We start from the raw sequence: 12,335 nt of genomic DNA on the forward strand, positions 1-12,335 counted from the left end.
ATGCTGTCACACAAACCATGCAAATGCAAAATTATTTTTGTCAGTGCCCGTCAGCTCGTGAAATTTCGTTCAACAAACTGCACAGGGAGCAGCAGTCAAGTTCGGAGCACATGGCATCAAGTTCTACATTGATTTGGAAGATACCCAGGGTGACGCTGGCAATGCCGCAGTAGCAATATTTACAAGATAAATTCCCTTCTACTGATCATAAAGGAGGCCTTGACTTGTGCTCATTTCAGGTATCCATGCACTGTGAATCCACAGTGAGGATGACTTTCTTGGCACAGCACTGAACTGCAAATGTAACTGTTGGCAGCAGATTCAGCATGCATGACCTTTACTTTTTTAAATAGTAGAAGAGCAATTAACTTTTCATACAGCTGTATTATTCAGGAATTTCAAACAACCCAATTTACATAAAAAAAGAGGAATCTGTCAGCTACTAAGCCTTGCATAAGATATAGATTTTCAATGCAATGAAGATTAAATTAACAAAGTGCACACTTTATTATATTCTTTATATCAAAGTGTGACCCGACTTCACATTTAAAACCTTACAACCTGAATTATAGCAGCTGACAGCCAATATGTAGGCAGTTCTGTTGGTGACTTGGTCAAAAAAGGACACTACCTGCTTGTTACAAGTATAGAAATAAGCAGCAATACTTGCTATGGCATTATCAAATGGTGCATTTTAGGGCAGATGCAAGTCGAAAAACGTGAGTTTTCTTTAAAATTACCGATAGTTTGTTTTCACCTGTTTTGATAAGATTACCTCTACTGTCCTGACAAAAAAAAAAAAAATGTCGAGACTCAGCTGAAAATGTTTTAAAATTGCGTCAAAAGCACAAGGTAGCTGTTCAAAGGCCGACGGTGCGAAGTCTTCTAACACCTTGCCACCGATAATGAGCCGCCACCGCCTGCCATTGTCGATTGCACGAGACGAAGAGTCAACCCTCACTCTTCAAATGATGACAGTTTCCTGCGCTGCTGCTGCTGCTGAAGAAATGATAAAAAGAAGCACTCTTTTGCCGCGTTTTTCAAGCACCGCAACTGGTTTTTAAATCACATGGTACGGATCGGGGAATGCCCACTCGTATGTGCTGTAAAGCCTATTTGCGGGGTCCATGTCTTGTCAAGGTGTTTATCTTTGTTATGGATGAAAAAAGCTGTAGCCAGGGCGATAGCTACGCTGTCAACGTGAAAGCTGTTGTGGCGGCACACTCTGTAGGAATAAACTACGAGCACCTGGTGTGATTCGTGGCAGTTGTTGGCGTGCAACAACCAATGCATCAAGGGTCATTCGCAGCCATCAGCCAGGAAGTTTGTGATGTGGCAATGGATGCCATCTGCGCCACTCTTGTGAGGTCGAACAAGCTCACAGTAAGAGAAGTTAGCGGGGACGACATTGCTGTTATGTACGATGATATGTGGCACAAATGTGGCCACAAAATAGCACGGGCACCTTTGTGTCCCTCAACACTGGACTTCGTTCAGATTTCGAAGTCCTGTCAAACTTCTCTCTAGCTTGCAGTCAGCACAAGGCTCTGCCAGATAGAGCGTAAAAAGTTTGACAAGCGTTTCATGGCTTTGTTTGTAAGCAAAGCGTCTGCGAGGAGTCAGCTCGAAAGAGCCGTGAGGAACGAACTTATGGTGTTCACGCATTCTAGTGGCAGTGGCCACTACAAGAAGGATTGTTCTTTTTTGTGTGCTAATTTCACTGCTTTTAATGACCTCTTTCATAAATAAAATTAAATTCCAACTCTAAAACTTGTTCTTCTCAAAATGCAGATTTTGCCTTTTATTTTTTTTTTTCAATGTGCCCCTCTTTTTTCAGGTACTTCTGGTGCTCGAGCCTGCATGACGTTTCGCCCAAATTTTTTCCAAAGTATGAGAAATGTGATTATGTTGATTAAACTTTAATATGTTTATTATATAATAAAAATTCTAGGTAAACATTTACTAGGGTAGGAGAGATTCGGACTTTTTCACGTCCATTATTTTTCACATCTATTACATATTTTGTATGCACTTCCTAATTGGTTTTTGCATTCTACACCTTATTTGAACTATCAATGGTAACAAATTATGGAAGTTTAGTGATGGGAATGATCGACGCTTTGAATCGGCGATTTGGCATGTTGAATTTGTTTTTCCTGAACCCAGTACTTTCTAGTAGTTAGTCCAGCCACTCAACTTAATTTGCCAGTTTTGGCCACATTGCTAGACTTTTGCGTGAGCCAATGTGCGTGTGTTGTAGGGAAAATGCACTTGGCTGGTGAATTTGACAAAAGTGTGTGCCCGTTGTAGTTATGCAGCAGTAATATCAAAGTTCTGTAATTGAAAGAACCTTTGTAAGTCAAATATCAATTCAAAGTGTTAGCTTCACAATCTGAGTGTGTTGTTTGCAGTAATACAGTCAAACCTCAATATATCGAAGACGGATATATCGAATTATTGCCTATATCGAACGGTTGCTATATCACGCGGGAAATCGCATGCATTATTAATTTTTTATTTCGAACAAAGTTTGACATATAATGGATATATCGAACTCAGCCACCCCAAACCGCCCGCGCTCCATTGACAGGCGGTGAGCTTTCCCGCAACTCTCGAAAGTAGCGGTAGAGCGGCGGGTGTTTACGAATGCTGCACACATCGATGGCGCCGAGAGTGCCACTTCAACGTAGCCCCGTACGCACGCCATAGCCTTGCGGTAGAGGTTCTTGAATGAGTAAAGTGAAAAGCGCGGAGCTGTTTTTTTCTTTCAATACGAAGGCACCGACACGACTTCGCACGGGGGAAGGGGGAGTGGGAGGTAAAGATTGAGGAGGAAAGTATAGGAGGGAAAGGACGCAGACAACTGTCTCGGACGCGGCCCGCGCTTCCGCCGGAAAAGGGAACGCCACAGAGGGGAAAGCAGTCAGGCGAGCCGGCATGGGTGCGCCATGTGCATGCTTTACACCCGGACTCACGCCGCAGCCTTGCAGCTTGCAGTCGTTGCAGTCTCTATGGTGTCAACGGCACACTGCGCACTTGTTGCAAGCTCCTCCCCCGTAGCATCGGCAGGCATCGGTCGTTGTGCTCGCAGTGTTCGTTAAACTCCGAACAGCGGAGCTCATGGATGTGGAGATTGTCGCCAAAGCTACTGCTGAGCAGCCAAATGAAGACTCTGCCGAGGTGGATCCCGCAAGCGCTGATGGTGCTCCGCTCCCGACATCAGTTGAGGTCGTAGCTGCCTTGGCCCTTGTGCGTCGCCACTGCAGCGCGATTGAAGGCACTGGCCTATCACTTATGGATCGCCTGGATTATCTTGAGGACGCAGTCGTCAAACACGCCATGGCCAACAAAAAGCAGACTACTCTTTTTCAATATTTTAAACCAACACAATAAATACTATGTTTGAATCTTCAAGTGAGTATTTACTGCACCATGCTTGAACGGTTTGTTGGTTGTTTTCAGCAAGCTGTTGACACATTTTTTTCGTGATTTTTTTATATCGAATTCTGGATATATCGAACTATTTCGCGATCGCCCTGCCGTTCGATATATCGAGGTTTGACTGTAATTGTCAGATATGTATGCCAGCTTTAATCTACAAAAAATATTTTCGAAGGTCCACCACATGCGTAAAGTCTGGAGGTGGCCTACTTGGCCAGTTTCCAGAAGTTTTGGTTTTGCTTGTATCGTTATATCAGACACAGGGCCGCATCTAGTGTCACTAGTCACTCATATGGCAGTGACGTCACACCCACATGGGTCCACACCTGCCCTGCAAAAAACATGCGCCGCCTGAAATTGTATTGCAATCGCATCTTGATTGAGGACGAGCTTAAGAGTCGGAGGATGACAGCCCCTCAGCTTCAAGTTCTATGGCGACGATGTTTTGCGTCAGCCTGAGACATCCACAGCCATTCATGGGTTTGTTTCGTTTACGGCCTCAAGTTATCTACATCACTGCAAGTGCGTAGCTGCTGACCTCTGTGCACAATCTTATAGCTGCTCTGGTTACATGTGAGGTCCATATGTCGCTGGGGCGCGGTCTGCTGGTGTCGGCTGCAGAGCTTCTCGTCAAGACAAGAAGGTCACCGGAGCACATCTTGGCCCCCACTATGTAGCAGCGCGAAACATTTTAGGAAGGCACGCAATATTGTTCTTTGATGCGCAATATTGTTTTTGCGCATCATACTGAAATGGTGCGCAAAAGTGCAAGGAAATATGCTGGGATGCATATGTTAGAACGCCAACCTATGCGGAGTGAGGGGGCTCATGGAAAGAGGTGACGCTAGACGGAAACACAAAGTTCATTGGACATCTGATTTGTAGAGGAATTGTTCAGATCACGGGCATCTATATATAATGAAACACCTGCAGGCTCTTGTCAATAAAAAAAAATTACTGAGAAAAGTGTACGAGTTCACTTGTGTCTCGCAAAAAAGCAAGCAGTGCTTCACCCCATGGCATGAGCAATGAAGCAGCACCTCACTTCCGATTTTCTTTGTCTATGTAAATGGAGACATTCTGTATAACATTTATTATTTCTCATACTGTTCCTGGGTCATTTCTCTTCAAAATGTACATTCTGAATTTTCTTTGTTGTGAATATTTTTGAAGATATAGTGTTTTTTATTGCATTGTTTAACAGCTGACAATCAAGAATTACATACTTTTTCAAATTTTTCTTCACTGAAAACAATTTTGTTGCTCTAGACATAAATTTTTTTGGAAACAGCATTATATTGTGCACAGTTTGATATGCTGGAATGCTTACTGGAGTACTTTCTAAACTGGCAAAAACGTTCTTCCCGAGGCCCATGAAAAATGACCGTTTTCGTGCGGTAACAAAAGAGTTGAGGTTTTCACTTTGTCAAGTTGTAGAACTGAAAGCATGCAACATGCAATGAAAAAGTTCTATAAACAGAGGAAGTTTCATTGCTCTAAAGTGAATATTAAGAAGAAAGTGTGCTCGAGCAGCATCTCCCTTTTTAAATGCCAAGCAGAGTTGAGCTGAATTATATCTTCCGGTACATATAGAAGTGTACATGCTTGGTAAAGAATAATGGAATAAGATCTGTGCTAATGAATTAAAATTAAGAGTGCAAGGATTTTGCTGCAATGGCCCATGTGTTGTATGGTGCCAATGTGCTGGCACCTGCATTTACCTGCAGTACTACTTTCACATACTTCACTTTCTCAAAGAAAGGCACCTTGCAACACAAGGATGTTTTCCTCACACAGGTCTTGGCACTATGCTGAAACTCTTCCGGTGGGCTCACCTCGTCCAGGAGAGGCTCGATGGCACTGCTTCCACCTGCATCACCAACGCGTGGAGATGCGGGCGATGCTGACTTGGTGGGTGATGCTGGTGGTGACTGCAAGCTGCCCAGAGAGGACGAGGAGTCCCTGCCACCGATGCCCCCACTGCTGCTGTTGCTGCTTCGACTGTGGGAAGTGGGCTCGGGCGACACCGCATGGTTGCGCAGCTCCTTGCTGGGGCTGCTGGCCAGCGGAGGCGAGCTGTCCCCATCAGGGGATACATCACCCTGGTCACGGTTGTACGACGACCGGTAAGGTGAAGATGACGGCGGCATGGGAGCCATGCTTGAGGGACGAGTCTACGAGAAAATGAAGCAGTACAAGCAAGTTAACATACTGCACCAAACACACGGGTATTCCCAGACTAATGCAAGCGTAAGCCATTAGACTAATGCAAGCGTGAGCCATGGATAGCTGACATGGTGCCCTTTGCATTGTTGTCAAGAAATCGATAGAATTAAAAGAAAACTATTTGTACATAATACAGCGGCACGAAACCGTTGTAAAAAAAAAAGTTGTGGATGCAGGGGGAAATGCATAAAGTAAAGGTGTACCTCACCGATTTAAAGACAGAAAGGTACTATGTGCACGTATGTAAGAGCACAAGTTATGCACTCAAAGCTCAATATAACGAAGAAGGATATTAACAAAATATCGGTTATAACAAAGTAGATGAAAAATAGTCATGAAATAGATAGTACAATGTTAGAAATAACCTTTATAACAATTCTCTGGTATAACGCACTCGCCATATTTACTCGCACAATTTCCGCACTTATTTTGCAATTTTGGGGCACTGAGAAGGGAGCACGCAAATTTCGCAAAAATTTTGCGAACCATGCGCACGCGTACTAAATAATGAGCAATAGTCCTAATGCACTTAGTACATGCATTTATTTATTATACCCTCAAGGCCATGGGCATTGAGGGTATTTAAAAAAATAATAAATTGAAGCACAAAGTGTACTTGTTAATTTAACAAAATTAGCATGTACATTAACCAGTCAGATCCAGTCAGGTGCAGTCTAGTTGGAATCACTGATCGAGAGGTCTGATTGAATATCATTGTTGTGGCCGCTGTCCCCGCCCTCCCAAAGCGCATCATGCTCGGTTCTGTTGAGCGTATTGAAATGCCCCATTTTCTTGAAGCTCTTCTTGACAACACTGGGAGAAACTGGGTCCCACGACGTGGCGATACCGGAGGACCTAAGCATTTGCACATAATTGAAAAGGCCTTAAACGACAGGAAAGTTGTATTAGCAAGCGTGCACTTTTCTGCTTTCTCCCATACCGATCGTCACATGTTGACAAACTTCACGCTGTAGTGCTTGGCAGCGGCATCGTTCCAGTTTTATTCAACAAATTTTATAACAGCAAGCTTGAATTTCGCCGTATATATAATTATACTGTAGCCCAACAAGGAAAACGCAATGGACGGATGGTGAACTCAAAACTCCTGAAATCAACCAAGCATGTGTTGCAGCACGCACGCAGGGACCAAGGAGAACAGTTGGCACGACTAGCCCTTGCAAGCCTCCGGTGCAGGAAGTTTTTCGTGTCGTGACGCGATTGTGTATTCTCACTGTGGTAGAGATGCGGAGATAGAGAAAGGCAATTACTCGAACAGTTCCGGCGACCTGTCAATAGGTTTGAGTGTTCAGGTTTGGCATTCCAGGGACCGCAGTTAAGAAAAAGTCCTTGAAAGAAGGGACTTTGCACTTGCAGCCCATGTCACTGCACTCACCTGCTAGGCGAGATGCGCTTCCTGTGCGCCGATCCAAAGTCTCTTTGTAAACGCGCCGGCGCGCTGGTTCGGGCGAGTCGGAGAGCATAAAATATGCGAGTATACTTTTTTTTTTTTCGTGACGTTAACAAAGTATTACGGGTGCGCAAATTATACGAGAGCGAAAAATATGCGAGTGAATACAGTATTTGTTTGCAAGATGCAACTTTGTTATAATGAGGTTTGAGTGTATGAGTACACGATTGCCTCAATCACACCGGAGTCCCATTTGTGAAATACTACATCAATATAAACTGCCAACCATGCTCTTCCACAGCGCTTTTATCACACTCATGCTATTTTGAACCTTTCTTAAAAAGCAATGAAGCAATATAGTGCAGACACTCCAACTTGCCCAAAATAGCTTTAAGAAAATACAACGAAGCTTCAGGCTGAAAATCATCGCGTCTTTTCATGGGCAGCTTCATCAACACTTCCTTGATTTTGTATAACAGTGCACTCACTAACTATGCATGACAGCACTACTTGGGATCATCCCAAGCAAAGCGTGGTAAGCCTGTAATTGGCCTTCTCAATGACATGTTAATATTTTCTTTGCTCTTCTCATGTGAGTGTGTTCAACTGTTTACCGGTATCAATGCTCAAGATTTCCCATCTTAAAGAGGCCATGCAATTCTTTTTCAGCTTAGGCTTTAAAATTTTATTCTCATATTCAGCTAGAAATCGCTTGCTCTTCTTTTTTAAAGGAGGGACGAGGGTCTCAACTCTTTTGTTACCACGCCTATACAAATCGATCGTAGGTGATGGACACTTTTAGATCATCGATTTTGGCACGCGAAATTTCTTTCTCATGCACCCAGCCCTCTCTAGTAGCTAGTCCAGCCACTCAAATTTCAGAATCCATTAGAATTAGAATTTGCTCGTTTTGGCAACGTAGTAATTTTCGACAGACCTTTGCGCAAACCAATAAAAAGTGCACTAGGCTGCGGAAGTTCATGGAAGTGTGTGCCCCTCGTGATTATGCTACAGTAACATCGAAGTTCTGTAATAAAAGGAACCTTTGCAAGCCAAATATCGTATTTAAGCATCAGCTTTCAATTTGACTACGTTAAGCAGTAATAATTGCAAGAAATTCATGCCAGATATTCAATAGGGAACTCTTCCTGGGAGTCAGAGAAAATTCGTTCTACAAAAAATATTTGCAAAGGTCTGCTGCATGTTTAAAGTGTCCAGGTGGCCTTCTCTGACAGTTTCCAACAGCTTTGGTTTTGCTTGCATCGTTATATCAGACACAGGGTTGCATCTAATGTCACTAGTCACTCCTATGACGTCATCACACGTGCATGGGTGCGCACCAGCGCTGCAATACACATGCGCTGTTCGAAACTGTCTAGCAACCCCACCTGAATTGAGTGAGGACGAGCTCAGAGTTCAAAGATAACAGCACCTAAGCTTCAAGTTTTATGGTGACGATGTTTTGCATCAGCCTGAGACATCCACAGCCGTTCATGGGTTTCTGTTGTTTACATCCTCAAGTTGTCTCCTACGCGGCAACTGCATATAGCTGCTGACCTTTGTGCACAATCTTATAGCTACTCTGGTTACGTGTGTAGTCCACACTTCGCGGGAGGGTGGTGTGCTGGCACTGGCTAGAGAGCTTCTCTTAACGACAAGAAGGCCCCGAAGCACATCTTGTCCCCCGACTACGGAGCAGTGTGAAACGTTTTAAAAAAAAGGACTTGGATGCATATATTGGAACGCCAACCTATGTGGTGCGAGATGGCTCATGGAAAGAGATGACACTAGATGAAATAGTGAAGTTCATTGGACACCTCATTTACAGAGGGATTATTCATATCACAGGCATCCACCTATATTGAAACACCTGTAGACCCCTATCGCAAGACAACAAAAATTTACTGAGAAAAATGTACGAGTACAGTTGCGCCTCAGGAAAAACCATGCAATGTTTCACCGCATGGCATGAACAATGAAGCAGTACCTCGGTTCTGTTTTTTTTTGTCTATGTGAAGAGAAGCATTTTGTACAACATTGATTATTTTTTATACTGTTCCTGGGTCATTTATCTACAAAATGTATATTCTGAGTTTTCTCTGTTTTAAATATTTTTGCATATATAGTGTTTTTTATTGCACTGTTTACCATGCAATGACCGAAATTTTTACACTTTTCACAATTTTGTTCATTCTAAAATATATTTGTTGCTCTACAACATATATTTTTCGTAAAGAGCATTTAACTGTGCAAAGTTTGGTATGCTCCAATGCGTGCTGCACCACTTTTTGAACTGGCAAAAACAATCTTCCCAAGACATATGAAAAACAACTATTTTTGCCCGGTAACGAAAGAGTTAAAATAGCACAAAATTGTAAAAAATACTGACTTTCAAAAAATGCAATTTGAGGTATTTATAGTCGAAAGTATGTTTTGGAAAAATTTTATATTATGGCAAAATACCATTTATTTTTGTGAAAAGCTTAATATATGAAATTACAAATGTTTGTTAAAACTAGAAACAATTTTCTTTGCAATGTTGTATATGTGAAGTGAGTCTGCTTTACGGAAGTTTTGAGCAAGTTTCTGTGAAGATATCTAAAGAAACTTGGTACCATTCTTTTTGCAGCACTTGAACTACAGGCTAAAGCTTTTCTTTTTCTTCCAACCTTGATAGAAATGTAATTATATGATAAATACCAGTTAATTACTGGAAGATAATGTTTACTTTTCTAGTTTAAAATTATTTATGATCAAAGAAATAGCCGTTTTGACGTCTAGTTTGCTTTAGCCTGTGGGAAGAACGTTTTAGAGGAAACATTTAGTTTTAAAAACTAACTTTTTTGATTGCAAGTTACCATAACAACCTGTGAGAAATTACCTAATTATAATGTGAAAATTGGTAAATATCTTGTTTCTAAATGAGATACTTGAGATCTGTTTGCGGATTTGAAATCTCCATTCAATGTTACAAATGCATGGTAATTTTCACGACAGTAGGATAATAAATAAAGTTTTCTCAAGACCTTCGTCCCCCCTTAAAAAATGATGTGATAAACCAGGGTCGCCATTGGTGACTACTTTGTGTTATGGTGGCCACTTTCAGATCCCGTTGGGACATCAAAATTTCAAGTTGGCTTCATAGCTGAGTGGTGAAGTTCTGTGCACATTGGCAAAGGCTTGACCACCAAGTTTCGCACTCTGCCTTTTATCTAGTCTGATGCTGTATTATGTGAACATTCGGTCAGTGGCATCAAGGAAAAATGGCTTCATCGTTTAATGTTCCTACAAGCTTTTTCCTAAAAATAAAATGAAATTACTCTGTATCTGACAAGAACTCTAGTTATTCTACATGAACAATATGCAGATGCATTGAATTTATTACAATTTGGTGATTCATCCGTGACTAGACGACCAAATAAGCCGGAAAAGTTTATGGCATTTTGACCTTGCTTATTTCCTTTTGGCTATAAACCTGGTGATGAAATTAAATGTTATGGCTACTTTGGCTACTTTTGGACTTGCATCTGGCTCCTTTTAAAGTCCACCCTACTAGCAGCCCTGCCATAAACCTAAATCACTGTGTCATAAACACAAGGTCTACATTTATTGGCTGATTTGAGCATCGTTAGCTCCATATTTTCTCATTGAGATAGAACCTGATAAGCTCATCCATCCCTAAAAGAAACAAATTACTACACAAGCGAACTAAACTATTAGATTGTAACGAAAAAGCAAACTATAAATATTGAAGTGTAGGCTCTTACAGGTGACGAGGCCAGTTTTGGCTCAGGTGTGCGACTGTAGATAACATCCGCCGAAGGCAGCATGCCAACTGTTGTTGGTGAGCTCTCGCCATTGAGGCGCCCGCTTTTGGGCCGGTAGTTGTCAGGAGGGGAGCCACGCAGGTCCAGTGTCCCAGGAGGCGCCTTGACTGTGCCCAGGTCCCAGCGTAAGCTCTTCCACGTGTCGTTCATTTTGGACTCATCCCTGCATCAGTGAGGGAAGTCACATTAGAAAATCTTGAAGACTGTGAGTAGACATTACACAAAGGCAGCTACAGAGTAACGTACACGGTATTTTTCGGCTATAAAAACAACATAGAATGTATTTTGCTTCTTGATGTAATGAAGAATGCAATAAATTGCCTCTTTGTGCTAGACGACAATGAATTAATATGGAAGATAGCAAAAGGAGACTACTTTTCCTTAGATGATATTGCAAAATAATACCTCACCAGGACAGTCATCCAGTCTATATATGCATATTGAGTTTGTTAGCATGTTGTGTAACCTTACAACCTGTTGCATAGCCTCACATGGTGCCAAGAAGGCAACAAGAACCCCTTGCAAAGTTGTGCCTGATCTATCTTAGCAGTACACGTCATTGTTTTGCCAGTGACCACACCCTACACAAGACTCACTCACTTGTGCACCAAAAAGTACATAAGATTTAAACAGAAGGGGGGGGGGGGGAGTGCAAATAGAAGCCGATTTTTCAGTGTCATTTCTTTTAGCCAGCTGAAAGCTCTGAAATCTAAATTGATATTGTTAGTGTAAGATGGTATCATCACTGATTTAGTGAACAAGTATGAATTATAGATAAGGACAACTGCTGAGGCTGACACACACTCAGTCGAAAGCAAATGGCACTTACGAATCAGACGCCTCTGAGTCGCTGTCACTTTGGCCACCACCAGCAGCTTTCCATCGCTTGTACTTCTCTATGAGGTCCATTAGATAGGAAGTTTTCTTTGCCTTGCGGATGAACGGAAACCTCAGGAGCTCTTTCGCAGTTGGTCGCTGCACCATATGCACAACAAGCTAAAGTCACGAAATCATGCCCAGCACCTAAGCTGTTGTCATGGCAAATTTAACTTCAAAGTATAAAATCGGCTGCAGTGTTAGTCACGCTTCATAATCACCTGATGGGGAGCACACTATTCTTTTACACCAAAAGAACTGACAAAGAAAAAATAAAAAAATATGAAAACTATACTTCCATGGTGTCAAGCTCTGAAGTCCCTCCAACCCATACAAGACTGCATCTACTGAGTGAAAATCACCAGGCCATTAAAAATAACTACCACTTGAAAATAACTGTACAATAAAAATCAGTACAAACTAAAAAAAAATGAGGAATCAAAGTCCTGAGAGGCAAACATTGTACCAAGCTCTCAACAGGCAATCCAAGAAAGGGATAAGGAAGACAAACAATAGGACTGATTAAATCGGTAGTTATAACAGAAGTTTTATGCAAA

The 12,335-nt window shown here is 42.1% G+C and overlaps 1 protein-coding gene across 6 annotated transcripts in view; it reads right to left on the reverse strand.

Annotated features, from left to right (window-relative positions):
• GckIII (Germinal centre kinase III) overlaps positions 1 to 12,335 on the reverse strand; it is a 120,982-nt gene that overhangs the window by 4,564 nt on the left and 104,083 nt on the right. For all 6 annotated transcript variants that reach the window (XM_075892699.1, XM_075892704.1, XM_075892689.1 and 3 more), the window contains exons 4-6: positions 11,732 to 11,877; positions 10,843 to 11,065; positions 5,277 to 5,615 (exon numbers count right to left, since the gene is read on the reverse strand). In XM_075892699.1, coding sequence (XP_075748814.1) covers positions 5,277 to 5,615; positions 10,843 to 11,065; positions 11,732 to 11,877 — 708 coding nt within the window. The remainder of the gene's footprint in view (positions 1 to 5,276; positions 5,616 to 10,842; positions 11,066 to 11,731; positions 11,878 to 12,335) is intronic.

The sequence above is a fragment of the Rhipicephalus microplus genome, chromosome 1 (genome assembly GCF_043290135.1).
Source record: "Rhipicephalus microplus isolate Deutch F79 chromosome 1, USDA_Rmic, whole genome shotgun sequence".
Taxonomy (NCBI): domain Eukaryota; kingdom Metazoa; phylum Arthropoda; class Arachnida; order Ixodida; family Ixodidae; genus Rhipicephalus; species Rhipicephalus microplus.